This window comes from Echiichthys vipera (genome assembly GCF_963691815.1).
Source record: "Echiichthys vipera genome assembly, chromosome: 8".
NCBI lineage: Eukaryota > Metazoa > Chordata > Actinopteri > Perciformes > Trachinidae > Echiichthys > Echiichthys vipera.
Genome location: NC_139833.1, coordinates 24,986,906 through 25,002,346, shown reverse-complemented (window position 1 = coordinate 25,002,346; position 15,441 = coordinate 24,986,906). Strand labels below are relative to the sequence as shown.

The window sequence follows — 15,441 nt, the reverse complement described above, 5'->3', positions numbered from 1 at the left end:
GTGACAACTAGTAAGCGTGTAGCTCCACATCACAGTATAATATACATTTTTAAAAGTGCGATTCATTTAAATCACTTCACTATTACATTGTATAAATTTGAACAACCCGTATCTATACTATTTTAGTGCTTATAAAGATTTCTCAATGAACCAAATTTGACATTTTGATCATTTAGTTGTCTGTGATTGTTAATTGATCACTTTTTCAGTTGTGAGCCATCAAGTCAAATTATTTCTGTGTAACAATAAAAACAAGAAATAAAGAATCTTTTTTTTAAAGCTAAACTGTTTATTGGTGGAGTGAGTATTTTGCTCTTCAGTAACATCTATTTGCATCAACAGACAGACAGGATGACAGTATTTCCCCCACATTCATTAAGCAGAGAAATCCCCTTTAATATAGACTGTACATGAAAATATATGAATTTGTGTTTAAATTTGACATTTGCAAAATATAGAGAAGTCACAGTACAGTATGTACACAAATCATGCGTGCAAGATAAAGCCATGTTTGGGATGGTAAGGGAAATGATAAACCGTAACAAAGACCTTGGTTAAAACCAGGATTTCTGAGTCAAGATGACCCGACTGCTAAAACAAAAAGAAAAGGGGAAACACTGTGACAGATCATGAGATTTACCCAGATGCCATTTAAGTTAAGACAGAACAAATCATCAATCACAGCTGCTGTTTGTTTTTAACTGACTAAATCTCTGCTGTTCACTTCATATTAGCTACAAAATCCTCTCCTTTCTTGATGGAGGACTTCAGCTCAGCCATGGCGTCAGCGACCAGCTTCTCCTCAAAGGCAGTCAGCTTGCCCAGCCCAAGGTTCTTCTCGATGCCGTTCTTCCCCAGGAGAAGAGGAGTGGAGAAGTACTTGCACTCTGTCTCCTCAGACCTGACATAGCCGCACTCCACCACACCCTCCTTTCCATTCATGGCATCCAGAACAGAGAAGGTGAAGCGGGCACCAGCATAGGCCATGGAGAGGGTAGCGGATCCGGCTCCAGCCTTGGCCTTCACCACCTCTGTGCCGGCCTCCTGGATCCTGCCAGTCAGAGCAGACAACTGGTCAGCAGGGAACTCTACCTTAGGTGTGCACTGGGAAATGAGGGGGATGATGGTCTTCCCGGCATGACCTCCAATGACCGGTACACTGACACGAGCCGGGTCGAGGCCTTTGAGCTCTGCAACGAAGGCATTTGCTCTGACAATGTCCAGGGTTGTGACACCAAACACTTTGTTGGGGTTGTACACGCCATGCTTCTTCATGACCTCTGATGTAATAGGGATGGTGGAGTTGACAGGGTTGGCAATGACGCAGATCATGGCCTCGGGGCAGTTGCGGGCGCAGGCATCGGCCAAGGTGGCTACAATGGTGGCGTTGGTGTTGAAGAGATCATCACGGGTCATACCTGGTTTTCTGGGCACACCGGCAGGGATTACCACGACCTCGCAGCCCTGCAGTGCGGCGTCCAACTGGTCGGCACCCATGTAGCCGGTCACATGGGCCCTCGTCTCGATGTGGCTGAGGTCTGCAGCCACCCCGGGGGTGTGAGCGATATCATACAGGGAGAGTTGGCTCACCAGAGGGCTGTTCTTGAGCAGCAGAGAAAGCGGCTGGCCTATGCCGCCTGACGCTCCCAGCACTGCTACCTTAGCATTGTTCTGAGACGAGGTGGAGAGGCTCCGAGCCAGGCTCACGGTCGGTCTTACGGCGCGGGCAAACATTTTTGTTTGTTCCTTCTTGTCTTAGTTTAGTGAATATATAAATGTTCGGTGAGCCCGTCTCCTCTGTGACACCAACGTCCTCTAGCCACGAGCGAACAGGAAGACAGGCAAACAGTCATGCGTAGAGTAGAAGGGTCGTGCGAGCATACGTCAAATTGCGTCAGCGCGTAGTGCTACGTCGTCGTCTTTATCTCAGCTCCTTTTTCAGAGGAAAACAAAGCCAGTTAACACTGGAAGTCGATAAATTAGCGATAGACATTAGTGCCGCTACACGAACTGTAACCGCACACCAAAGCAACGCAGCAGCATCTAACGGTACCGTACCTACACAGTCATTATGCTGTCTCTGTCGTGAGGAAACGATTCTCCTTCATGTTTGTGTCGCCCTGCTAACATTAGCTAGTGCCGTCAGATGAACTCCGTCTATTTGCTGGAGCCAGAGTGCTGCCATCAGCCGAGCCAGCGTTAGCGACAACAGGTCCTATTGTTGGGATCGAGAAAGCCCTGTCCCGTTTCACTTGTGTTTGTACTGGTAACGACAGCAACACACGGCTTTGTTTTTAGTAGCTGCTATATGGCTAATGTTAGCTTCACAAGTTTGCTTCTAGACTGTCGTTAGCTGTGTTCATCACTAACGCTGTCATTATCCAGCTGCACACAAGCACAACATTAGCTGACACAGTTCGCTGCCTGTAGTCAGACAGATAACAGAGCAGCCCTTTGTTCAACACACTTAGGTAAACCCTTACATTTCACTCCGAACTAAGTGAATTTACGTAACGATTACTTGTAGATAATCCGTTTTAACATCAGGCTAAACGTGCAGCTTGTTTGTCACGTAAGGTTCAGTTGTTAAATGACGTTAAAGTTGCATAAAGACTTGATCTTTTTTCTCGAGCTGCAGAGATTAATCCATTAGCTGTTAACCATGTAATTAATCTACAACTATATTGATAAGCGTTTAGTTGTCTTGTTAAATTCTGTGATTCCAGCTTCATGAATTTTAATATTTTCTGGTTTCTCTACTGCTCTCTGACCGTAAACCGAGTGCTCTGAACATCAAAATCAGAAAGTATAAATACTTGATTTATTCTGTAATACTGTTTTTTGTTACCACCCAGAATTTGATAGAATATCTGCTGTGGCTATACCACTGCTGTACTAGCATGTTTTTTTTTTTTATTAAATTGGTAAATTACCAAGGCACTTCAACAAAAACCTTTATTTTGTGAAAAAGCACTGAGAAAAATTAGAGAACAGTAACCACTGTGTCAGAAGAGAAGATTGAAACAATGTTTTCTTTGGGCTATAAGATTCAGAAATGAATAGGAAGTGTAGAGGGCACAGCTTTGAATGACTTCAGCACATCTGCGCCCACAGGACATCACTCGTCCAGATCTTAACCTCATAGAGAATCTCTGGAAAATCCTCTGTGACAAAGTAATGTCTAAGAAACCCACTACAGTTACTGAACTATGGAAGAGACTGAATAAGAATGGCTGCAGATCAAACCAGAGCAGTGTGAGAAACTAGTGATGTCCTGTGGGCGCAGATGTGCTGAAGTCATTCAAAGCGGTGGCCTCTACACTTCCTGTTCATTTTTTAATCCTATAGCCATAAGACAACGTTGTTTACAGCCCCTCTTACACACTGGTTTCTGTTCTCTAATTTTGCTTTTTTCACAACATAAAGGTTTTTGTTGAAGTGCCTTGGTTATTTAAAAAAAACAAACATGCTAGTACAGCTGTGGTACAGCCACAGCTGATATTCTAATAGCATTCTGAACAATAAAAAAGTGCTTAGTGTATAGTGTCAGTGTATATTTGAGTTGTGGACATGACAAGACATTTGAAGACATCTACTACTCCTCTCCATTTTATAGACCAAACTAATCGATGAATCAAGAAAATAATCGACAATCAAGATAATCGCTATTTGAAAACATTACCCTACTTGTGTTTTCAGTCTACTCTGAAAAGATGCATTTGCACTGATTACTCTTTCCCTTTAGGTCGTGGCAAGCTTGAAGGTCCATCAGCTCTCCTAATGATACATCAGCATTAACGGTAATTCCAGTAAGTATCAATAGCATGTATTTCAGCCATATTTGAGGTTACAGATGGTTTATACACTGGAGATCAAAATTGGAGAACAAATTAGATATATGATTTATTCTGAAATACTGATATTTTATTACTGTTCATTATTTGATATAATATCCACTCTAGCTATACCACTGCTGTACTAATATGTTTTTTTAAATAACCAAGGCACTTCAAAAAACCTTTAGTTTGTGTAAAAACACAGTGAACAAAATTGGAGAACACTTTCCCCTCCTCCCAGTTATTGGTGTAAATCTGGCACCTGGTGACAATTGACTTAATTGTTGGACACTATTTATCTGGCAGCTTTCCTGGTCACTTTGCAAGATGCTCTTAGATGGCTCTAATGTGAGTATTTCAGAATAAATCAAGTATTTATAATTTGTTCCTCTAATTTTGATCTCCACTGTAGATTATAGTATCACTCGATATTGATGATTAGTTTGACTTAATTTTGGGTCAGTTTGCTGTGACAAAGACCTGCAGTTGAGTGTTAAATGTGATCAGGACACCAGCTGTAAAGTAAAAATAAAAAAGTACATTGCAGATTATTTATAGATTATATAGATTCTCACTACAATTTTTTTTTATTAGTTGTGTACCTAAAAACAGCAATAATAATAATCTTTAATACAGATTGCTCTTTTCAAAAAGAATCATACCGATATAAAAAGGTAATAATCCTAACATGCTCACTACAACCATTATTTGAAATTATCCTCTTTCCTCAGTACTTCCTAAGGATGGCTAGTTGTGGGGAGGTAGACCACTCTGTTAGCTCTCTTCCATCCAGTAAGAAAGGCAGCAACAGTGGTGGTGGCAGTGGGAACAGTGCAGAATCATCATGCTCTGGCTCCAGCAACTCATCCCCAGCCCTGTCGGTACCGGAGTGTGCCATCTGTCTGCAGAGCTGCGTCCACCCAGTCCAACTGCCATGCCATCATGTCTTTTGTTTCCTGTGTGTGAAGGGAGCCTCTTGGCAGAGCAAACGATGTGCTCTCTGCAGACAAGAAGTACCGGATGACTTCCTGGAAAGGCCTACACTTCTCTCTCCAGAGGAGCTGAAAGCATCTGCGGGAGGTCGGGGTGGGGCAGCAAGTGATCATGCCTGGTATTATGAGGGCCGTAATGGTTGGTGGCAATATGATGAACGAACCAGCCGCGAGCTGGAGGATGCTTTCTCCAAGGGCAAGAAAACCGCTGAAATGTTGATTGCTGGATTTTTGTATGTAGCCGACTTGGAGAACATGGTGCAGTACAGGCGCAATGAGCACGGTCGTAGACGCAAGATGAAGAGGGACATTTTGGATATCCCCAAGAAGGGCGTAGCAGGACTGCGTTTGGACACAGAGGGTGTTACTGGGGCCATTGGGGCAGCCAGTCGAGAAAACTCTGCTGATGGGGCTGATACCACAGTAGCAGGTGTACAGCAGCAGGTTACAGGTCTCCCCTCTACTGTTACAGCCCCTTCAGCAACTGCCAGACCTCTCATCTCTCTCGGTGGTCAGCCTGGTAACAGCAGCAGCAGCAGCAGCCCCACTCTTGAGGATGCTCTCTCCCAATTGCAGATAAGCCCCAGGCCAACACCTTCTCATGAGCGGTCTGAGGCTGTGGAAGGAGAGGAAGAAGATGAAGAGGAGGAGGCTTCACCCTCCAGGTCATCTGACCCTCACACATCTGTGGATGAGTCTGGCTCTGGAGACTGGAGCGATGATGAGGAAGAGGAGGAGGATGAAGAAGAAGAGAGGGGAGATGGAGAGCGTGTGGAGCCCTGGGAGGGTAGGCCACGGAGGCAAAGACTGAATCCAGAGGACAGAGCCCCTCCTGGCGCAGAATCTGCCTCTCCCCCTTCTTCTTCCAGCAGCAGCGGAAGGTCCAGAATGCCCGATGGCCAGTGTACAGTGACTGAAGTGTGAAGTTATCAATGATACCATCATCACCAAATGGCTATGTTTCATTTCATTAATTTATTCCTCGCTGTATGCTGTCGTTTACTCTGTCATGGATCAGACGTTGGTGGATTGCTCTGTAAAAGAGAAATTAAGCATACCATTCTCCATTTTTTAGGCAAACAACTTAATTTTAGCAGACAAATTTGGTGGCTCTGTTTGGCTCACAGTGATCTGAATGTATCAGTATGATTTGTTTGTCAGTCTCAACCAATTTATAGAGGAGTAGAAGGAATGGAGGGTTTTACTGCAGCAGGAGGGACATCTTGGTAATGCGTCACATGGATACAGCACGTTGTTGTGAGACAGGACATCTCATAGTTGTCCACCAGTACATCATGTGAGGTGACTGACTTAATGTGGTGTTCAGCTGCCATCAGTCTGCTCACGTTTTGCCATTTGATTGTAGGCATATTGAGTGTGCTTTTTAACTTCCACAAAAGTGGAAGTTAAAAGGCAAAAGACTTGCCAACCCGCTTCTGCCTGTCCCAGGTCGTCTTGTGTTGAAATTGATTTCCCTAATCCCCAGAGGGTTTCTGGAATACCACATCTGTGACATGCAATGGAGAGAGCATAAATGAGGATGTATCATTATCATGAACAGCTGCGTTCTAATCACCTACACTTTAACTCTCTCAGCTAACATAGCACGCAGAAATGGGCTTGTCAGAGCCCAAGTCATCTGACTACTCTTGCAAAGAATTTAATCCTTAAGAACTATTTCCCAATCTCCACCGTAACTAAATGATTTCCTTCAGATTTAACTGATTAAGAAGCCTTTCTTTTAGAATTCTGAAATGTAACTGTTAACGTTTGGATGTGTGTTATTTCTGATCAAATTGTGGTTTGAAGAAAATCTTCAGGTTGTTTATCCAAATAAATAAAGAAAGGAGAAGTACTTCGCTGATAAACAATGTTAGTATTTAAATTTCACACTAGATGCGCTCACATTGAACCCACAGGATTATCTGCAGAGGTTCGTCTTTGATTTGAATTATTTTACAGCTTCTTAGATCTGTATAGATTACAAAAGCTTTAAAGTACATGTCAAATGAATTTGAACCTTTCTCAGCTTTAAATGATTGACATTTCAATGTCAGTGTTTTCCTTTTAAAGCTGTTGAGGCCTTATTAGTATTCTTACTGTCCCTGACAAAAGTGTTCTCTATCGGTGTGTTTCTAAAGTTTTGCGATTTGTGCATGTTTGAAGAGAGAGTTACCTAAACACTACTGGTTGGCAGGATGATGAGAATTGATATTTTTGGGTTGACTTTGAGTAAATGTTTCTAATTTGTGTTTGTTTTTGTTTTTTTTGCGTTCTTATGGTTGTAAATCCTCTTATGTGTGATATCTGATGCAGCAAGAGAACAGGAACACGCCATTGCTATTGGCCATCCTGCAGAGATTTCAAGTTATTTTATATTTCTTACATGCTTACATCATCAGCTCAGTCTTAGACTTTTCATTCTGAAGAATAAAGTTTGTAACAGTTTATGCTTGGCAACTTTTTTGTTACATGGTTTGTAATTTAAGAATAAATTGTGTCATTTCATCATCCTAAAAATATATTTCTGTGTCGTTTCTCATTGTTAGTAGCTGCTTTCTTTTAAAATAGATCTGTATGGAGCATCACATAAGTAGGACTATCAATGGCACCATTGTAAGTAAGATGTCACCCCATTTCCTCCACACTTCCACCTGCAGAGAGTTTTCTGGGGGGAGATCACATTCTTCCCACTGGATGGGGCTGAGATATTCAGTATCTATTCTCCATACAGCAAAGTATCCAAAATAATACTAAGATTAAGCACATGGACAAGAAGATCGTATTGCAGAATTGGAAGAAGGCATTAAGGTAGCTACAAATATATAATCAAAATAGGTTGAACAAGAAACTATTAATAATCCACAATGTCCACATTATGTAACACAGCCTCTTCTTTCCCAATTGGAGACCGCTTAAACAAGTGTGTATGTCCCGTGTATCATAATGAGGTCAACTCTTGACTTTCCCCATTCACCTTGTAGCTATTTGGTATTCTAACCAGCAGCTATCGGCACTCCAGCTGGGCGCCTGGCCAGGAAACATGACCTCTGGAAGGGGAACATGAGATAAAGGCCAGGCATCCTCCAGGGATCTGTCCTTTTTCTTGACCTTTCACTGTGTGAACTTGTGCTTTTGCAATATAACATTTGCTGTATGGGCAATTTTTAAATTTGAAATGAAAAAGGGGCTACCCAAAAACGACAAAAAATGTAGTATGCCTTTTTTAACCTATAAATTTTGCCCCGTGCTTCAGCATCATTCCAGCTATTGTGCGGAGTCCTGAAAAGCAGCCAAATAATGCGTATACCTCCAGCTGAGGTAAGAATCTCCCAGCAGAACAGATTAAGTGTGGGGATGATCAAGGCCACAATGACGCACCACAGGGAAATCTAAAGCAGAACTACCGGTAACCTACAGAACAGGTAAAGAGGAGAGAAGTGCAGCAGCATGCTCTCAATCACGCAGACAGATGCTTGTTATTCATCATCATCAGTCACTCTGCTATGATCTTATAGTTATCATAGTTACGTTTTTAGGGGACCTGAGCTCTGTTTGCTTTATTAATGGGGACAGGAGGGATTTAGAAGATGGAGAACAGAGTCCTTGTTTACCCATGGAATTCTACAGCATGTTCAGTATTTATTACAGTTACACTTAAATTGAAGGGTTGCATCTAAATAATAAGAAGTCTTTATATACAGGAGGAGTCTACAGGCTTTTAGTAAAACAAAACCATTTTTCAGGTCAGCTGACACTACACAACTAATACATTTTTTGTTATAAACGGGGCTGCAGCATCTAGTTTCTAAAATATAACCTCAAAGGAAGCAGGGAGTTTTTATTTATGTGGCTCATTTGGTTTTCATCACTGAAAACACTACCCTCATGTTGTTGTTTCCCAGATTTATGTTTGTATTTATATGGCCAGAAAAGTACATTATCACAGGGTTCATTCAAAGCCTTAAAGTTTGGAAAATGCTTCATTTTCTTGTGTTTTCAAGGTGAGGAATAGGCTGGAACTTGAATATATATTTTAATTAGATATATATATCCTCCTTGGAAAAATGCTGATTTCAACATACCTCAGTGTTTCATCTACAGAATCTGTCAAGTAAACACACTAATATTTTATTTTTTAAATCAAACAATTACCAGTTGTGATGATAAAGGCTTTGAGAGTTGTGGCAATGTTTGGTTGAGGTGCGTTAAAGGCACTGTGGTATTCAGAACATTAATATAGCAGTAAACAAATATTTTCTATGGAAATATATAGAGGAGTAATGGCGTCCTGAGCAGAGAATGAAGTAACTCTCCCTCTGCATGTGTTGTAATCTGAGTTTCTCTGTTGTTTGTTGTGATAGACAATCAGGACGTGCATCAAACATTTTTTATTTCACATACTAGGGTGAGGCCTGTGTATTTCGAGTAGAGCGCCTTTGACAATGCTTGAAAAGTTCTTGAATATTTCTCTTAAAAAGCAGTGCATACCCCGTTACCAACATCAGTCTTTATACTGTGTGTCTGTATCTCAGTTCCTACTCTTGATAAGTAGGTGAGATTTGACATAAAGAGATACCAAACAAAATACATCACAACCATTACATGTTATGTGACAATGAGTGGTCTCTAAGTAACGGCCGATTTACTGAAATTATAAGAAAAATGTGTACAATCAAAGAGGAAACCCTTCATCCTGTGTCTCCACGTTAGACATAACATGCAGCTTCTTACATGGAAGCCCGTAGAAATATCTTCAACACTCCAAAGAACTAAGTTTTAATCATGTAAATCAAGAGTCAGTCTGGAACAGTTCTCTTTCACACAGCGTTTCCCAAAAATGTCTCACTTGGCTCATGTGAGATGCTCTTGGGAAAGTGAACACAGACACTCATCTGTGTTTGGCCTTAGCGGCCAGAGCCTGCAGGTTAGCCGGACCACCCCACACTGTCCCAAATACATCCTTCTCAGTCCTCAGAGCCTCTGACAGAGGGAGCTCTCTCCCTGACAACGCTACCTTCTTTACAGCCCGGATCACTGCGGCAGGACCTTTTGTATAGTGACAGAGCCAGTTTTCAGTCCGCTGCTGGAGAGTCCCAGCACCCTCCTCTGCCTCTGGAAACTCCAGCACTCCATCTGCCAGTCCAATCTGCAAGCCAAGCTCGGGATCCACTTTTAGAGCCCCACCGAGCAGCTTCAGGGCATTTTGGCTCCCAACAATGCGGACAAGTCGTGCAGCACCGCCCCAGCCTGGGACCAGGCCCATGTGTTTATGTACAAACTGGATCACACTGCCAGATGCCATTAACCTATGAGAGAGCGATGACAGACACAAGTCAGATTATTAGCAAACGTTTGGATGAAAGGTGAAGGTGTAAAAGGTTCTTTTTATTCCCTTTCATAAAAAAAAAAAAACGTTTACCTGAAATCACAGGCAGTGGTGAGCTCTGCACCTCCTCCCAGAGCTCTCCCCTCCACCAGAGCCACAGAGATCAGAGGCAGCCTGCAGTGAGAGAACTGTTCTGTCAGCATACTGAAGTGCACATTACACAACAGCTAAACTCCCACTCCTTTTACCTCAGACTGGTTCCTGCTGTTTAAGTCTATGTTTATATTTAATAAAATAATAAAAAGGGGAAATCAGAGCCCATACCTGAGTAGTCTTGTAAGAACATTCTGCATGAACATGCACATCTGCATCCCATCCTACAAGGCAAAATAAACATCATTTAGAGGTTTTTGGGCAAGCACACATCCAAGAGGCACTAAGACAAAGGTAGGTGCAGGCTGACAGATTGACTGCAGCGATGTACAGGTAGTCACAGCACAGAGAGAATGTAAAGAAGGTCACCTGTGGGTTAGATATCGCCCTGACGGCGCTGAGGTCCGATCCAGAGCAGAAAGTTCCAGCAGCACCCTGAACGATAAGACCTTTACCATCTCTCCAGCTCTCCAGTTGGCGCACCCTCTCCTCCAGATCCACCATCATACGGCCTGAGAGGAGAGGGGGAAAACCCCACAATAAACTGGGCTGCAGTGGAGTTTGTTTGTGTTTGTGTACAATCAATAATGTTTAAAAGAGTTTCATCCTGAGAATATCAAATCTGCACTAATCATTCTGAAAATATACAGTGGTACATGTACAGTCACTTTACCGGAGAAGGCATTCATGCGGGAGGGGTAGTTGACGGTCAGCACGGCGATGCCAGACTCCTGTTGGAGAAGGTCAATGGAGCCTCCGGGAAACGCCTGCAGCTTCTCTCTGATCTCCTCCTGGTTGTAACCATGGACGCTGGAGTACACACAGCCCCTGCTCTGTCTCTGCAGCAGCCTTGGAGGAGGAGCAACATTTATAATCAATCACAGTTAATCAATACATGGATCCAGCAATAAATGTATATACAGTTATGTTGCTTTACCAACAAATTTAACAAGCAGGTTTTGGCAGCGTAAGAATGTCCTTTACTCTCTGTTGTTCTTTACATGATCAGATGGGCTTTAAGCTAAATGACAAATTCATTCAAATCAAACTGAAAACGCATGTGTAATTGTAGTATAAACTAAATGATGCAAACCTGCCTAAGGAGGAGGATGAATGGGTTTAATACACTCCCTTACCTCTCTGTAAATCAGCCTGAAGGAGGCATGGTACAGAGTCACACAAACACACTGGAAACACTCAGATTCTGATGAGTCAGAATCACAGAAGTTAGAACTTTTATAGATTGGCATTTTTAAAAAGTCCCAGGACCTCCGAAATGCACGTTGGTTGTTTGTGAACAAATAATGTGGGTTCAACCTGATGTTCCTTTATTTGTGACTGAATTTACTGTCACCAGTAGGGTGATAGACACCACAGACTGGACTCCAGTACCTGGCCCCGGCTCCACGGATGCTGCTGCCCCTCAGAAGGTGTCGCCTCACTGCACACAGTACCATCCTGCAGCAGCACGGAGGAATGTGGGAGAAAATATTAACTATGACCTTCATTACTTCAGACCAAGATTTCCTCTTTTAAGGGGAAAAAAAGCTATCAACCAACCAAAAGTAATTGCCCCCTAAACCTAATAATTGGTTGTGCCACCCTTGGAGCGAACACCTGCGATCATGCGTTTATGATAACTTGCGATGAGTCTTTCACATCGCTGTGGAGTCATTTTGGCCCACACTTGTGGAAGCATTGTTTTCATTCAGCCACACTGGTGGTTTTTTGAGCATGGACGGCCTGTTTAAGGTCTTGCCACAGCATCTCAATCAGATTTAAATCCCGACTTTGACTGAGCCGCTCCAAAACCTTCATTTTTGGACTTGCTGGTGTGCTTTGGATCACTGTCCTGCTGCATAACCCAAGTCTGCTTGAGCTTAAGGTCAGAAACTGATGGCCGGACATTCTCCTTTAGGATTTTCTGGTTGAGAGCAGCAATCATAGTTCCATCAATTACGGAAAGTCGTCGAGGTCCTGAAGCAGTGAAGCAACCCCGGACCACAACACTACCACCATCACATTTGGCTGTTGCTCTGGTGTTCTTTTCTGAAATGCTGTGTTAGTTTGACACCAGATCTAATGGGACGCACGCGTTCCAAAAAGTTCCACTTTTGATTCGTAAGTCCACAGAATACTTTCAAAAGTCTTGGGGATCATAAAGATGTTTTTTGGCAAACCATTATGGTTAGGGTCAGGGTAAGGGGTTACGGTTAGGGTCTATGTAAGCCTATTTGCCTCGGAATTCAGCGCTGATTGTGGAAAAAATAACAGACCAGGGAACATAGGAACCTTTCTTTGAAAAGCAGGGAACAGCGCACCTTTTTTTTAAAAAAAGGGTCCGATGTTCCTTGGTCACATACAAAGTGGGAGACGTAAGATCCGGGGAACATAGGTAGGCTCCCCTCAGTAGCTAGCTGGTTAGCATGCTAAATTCTGCAGCTATCTCTGCAACATGAAACACAGACGTCTTTGACCTAACACAGTGGTTCTCAAACGTTGTACAGGAGGTTCCACCTCAGAAAATATCAAGCTCGCTCAAGTCCCACCACTTAGACCAATGTTCAAATACAGCAGCGTAGGCCGACACTATTCACCTACGGACAGGAAGGTTTATTCCACATCAGAAGATTAGTTATTGTTGACAGTCTTCAGCCCCAGCCACGCTGTAGGAAGGGTTAGCATCAGAACTGACAGTGTTTTCAAACCAATCTGTTTACCTCTGCTCACTCTCTTAACATCACAGTTCAGCTCTGGAGCATGACTACGTAACAGGCTGATATTGAAACATAAATATGACATCAAATGCTAAACTTATTTTAAATGACTGTACATGTCAAGGATCTTGAGTACCACAGTTTAAGAACCAGTGACCCATCATAAGTGTTACTTATTCACACTGTTGATAATCTCAGTAAAAAATGTAATGTTTGAAACTAAAAACCTGGCCCTATATTACGGGGCAGGTCTAATTAGCCAGAGTAATTCAAAACACCAGTGTGGGTGTTTTGGGCTTTTAGTTATGATGCTTCTTAACAGCAATATACCTCGGCTTTTTACAATTTCCTCCTTCAATAGGCCTTTTTTCACAAAACCCATTTTGACTTTGCGTAGGAAAAAACACAGGTGTAAACACTAAGCATAGTTCTATTCAAGTGACAGTGAGCCAGCATGAAAAGCACAATATCAATTCAATTCAATTTCAATTCAATTCAATTCAATTTTATTTATAGTGCCAAATCATAACAAGAGTTATCTCAGAACACTCCAAGACTTATTTATGATTTACACAGACCCAACAATTCCCCCGTAGGAACTTCGGACAGACCCTGCTCTATAGAGGACGGACATCTGTCTGCACTGGTTGGGGAGGAAGAAAAGGAGAGAGAAAGAGAGAAAAGACAGACAGATGGACAGAGAGAGACACACTTCCAGAGATGCAAGCATCCACAAAAGTAACAGTGACTATAGTGATAGCTAAAGCAATGTGAATATGACTTACAAGTTAAGCACAGCTAGAGTGACAGAACATGGCAATGATAATAATGATGGTGGCAAACATGGAGTTGAATTAGTAACATGCATTGATGAGACATGAATGATACAGACAGAGAGGAGAGAAGCTCAGAGTATCAGCAACAGGATTCTCCCCCTGCAAACTAGGCCTATAACGGCATCATTAAGCATGACAGCATCAGTTTAGGCCCCCTGATATCAGAACAGATGAATAATCCAGCCTTATTCATGTCATGAGGCTATGTACCTGTGCTTTTCCTACTGTCATAAATCAAAATGTCTTCCTCACAAAAGGCCCTATTGAAGGAAAAAAGTTAAGAGGAAAATGTAAACTGGGGAAAAGCAGATTAAAAACGTTGCACTTTTACACAGTTACAGCTTGATTAGCAGTAGTCTAAGCGCAAAAAGCTGCTACCGTGACCTCTGACATCTAAATTAACATTTAAATCATGTTTATCAACGTTTTAGTGACAAAAACTGGAACAGGCTGCTAAAGTCACCAGACAGGATACGAGATTAGGTCTGCAAGTCACTGTACTGTTACGATACATCCAACTCTCATGTTTGAATACTGTACTTTTGTGTTTGAGCCCAAGGAGGAGGCAAACTACCACAACAACCATTCAAGTTTTCAGCGATTTAACACACTCTTGTTTTAGGGTGAACCATTGGTGTTTGTTTGTCAAATGAATGTCATTCGGTGTTTGTGTCCCTTTCTAACTGTTATAGGTAAGAATACAACCTACACAAACGTGATTTGTAACATGACACTAGCATTAAGTACAAATCATTTGGCAACAATAATGCAAGCACCAACCTTGTGTTTGTATCACAGTCGTGTGGTGTCACTCTAAAATTCGTCCCCCCGGAAACTAGAGCTCTTCGGAAGTAGATAATGGCAACAGGTGCAGCTCGTAAACGTCCCCACAGGGGGGCGGTATAACACCGCCACGCAGTAAATGTGAGTTGGGATTCATTTGTAACCAATCATCTCTCTTGTATTAAGACAAATACACCCATTAATTATGTCATTGTGATTATTGGGCGACATACATTTTAAACAACACTCTACACTACAAGGTAGGCTATAATTTATTTTCTTTAACATGAAGTATAATTTTATGCATCATTGGCCAAACCACTGCAGAGACATCTGCTCTTCGTCACAAGTCTGTAAACACAGAATACTACAGGACTTGCTCTACAGACATGCCCTTATTCAGTAGTATTGACAGAGGGCTTTACATAACGCCTATGAGTTATAATACAAAGGCAGCTGACAGTTAAATTAACATATTCTCAACTGAAGTTTTCCATCGTTGTAGGCTACTGATCTGTGTAAAGGTAATACAGCAAAATAGCAGGTTTGTTTGTTTGTTTCAAGCCCTAAAACACCTGTTCTAAACACCAGAGAGCTGACTCAATCTTAAAGGTCATGTCTCTGTAGACTTTTCAACATCTTGTCAAACAGAAAACCTGCTCTGAGGTTTGGTTTTGTGGGACCAAGCCAAAAAAATCCAAACTGAATGGGATACATCTTCAAATATCAGTGATACATATTGTTTTCAAAGATATTACATGATGGGTTTGTAATAATGTCAGAATTAAAGTTAGG

The 15,441-nt window shown here is 42.1% G+C and overlaps 3 protein-coding genes across 4 annotated transcripts; 1 reads left to right on the top strand and 2 right to left on the bottom strand.

Moving 5' to 3' along the window:
* Positions 1 to 260: 260 nt before the first annotated feature.
* Positions 261 to 1,843, bottom strand: mdh2 (malate dehydrogenase 2, NAD (mitochondrial)). The gene has a single exon (XM_083917688.1). The coding sequence runs from the start codon at positions 1,732 to 1,734 to the stop codon at positions 721 to 723; it is 1,014 nt and encodes a 337-aa protein (XP_083773814.1). The 5' UTR covers positions 1,735 to 1,843; the 3' UTR covers positions 261 to 720.
* A 65-nt stretch (positions 1,844 to 1,908) lies between these two features.
* Positions 1,909 to 7,336, top strand: LOC310950660 (E3 ubiquitin-protein ligase rnf146-like). Of its 2 annotated transcripts, none has more exons than XM_083918569.1 (3): positions 1,909 to 2,049; positions 3,746 to 3,800; positions 4,568 to 7,336. In XM_083918569.1, the coding sequence occupies exon 3, from the start codon at positions 4,580 to 4,582 to the stop codon at positions 5,750 to 5,752; it is 1,173 nt and encodes a 390-aa protein (XP_083774695.1). In that variant the 5' UTR covers positions 1,909 to 2,049; positions 3,746 to 3,800; positions 4,568 to 4,579; the 3' UTR covers positions 5,753 to 7,336. The 2 variants fall into 2 exon arrangements, with proteins under 2 accessions (XP_083774695.1, XP_083774694.1); XM_083918568.1 differs by having other exon boundaries at positions 3,746 to 3,809.
* A 1,911-nt stretch (positions 7,337 to 9,247) lies between these two features.
* echdc1 (enoyl CoA hydratase domain containing 1) lies at positions 9,248 to 14,662 on the bottom strand. Its single transcript, XM_083919112.1, has 7 exons — positions 14,644 to 14,662; positions 11,703 to 11,768; positions 10,984 to 11,159; positions 10,680 to 10,822; positions 10,482 to 10,534; positions 10,251 to 10,331; positions 9,248 to 10,137 (listed from the first exon to the last, which is right to left on the bottom strand). The coding sequence occupies exons 2-7, from the start codon at positions 11,765 to 11,767 to the stop codon at positions 9,720 to 9,722; spliced, it is 936 nt and encodes a 311-aa protein (XP_083775238.1). The 5' UTR covers position 11,768; positions 14,644 to 14,662; the 3' UTR covers positions 9,248 to 9,719.
* Positions 14,663 to 15,441: the final 779 nt, after the last annotated feature.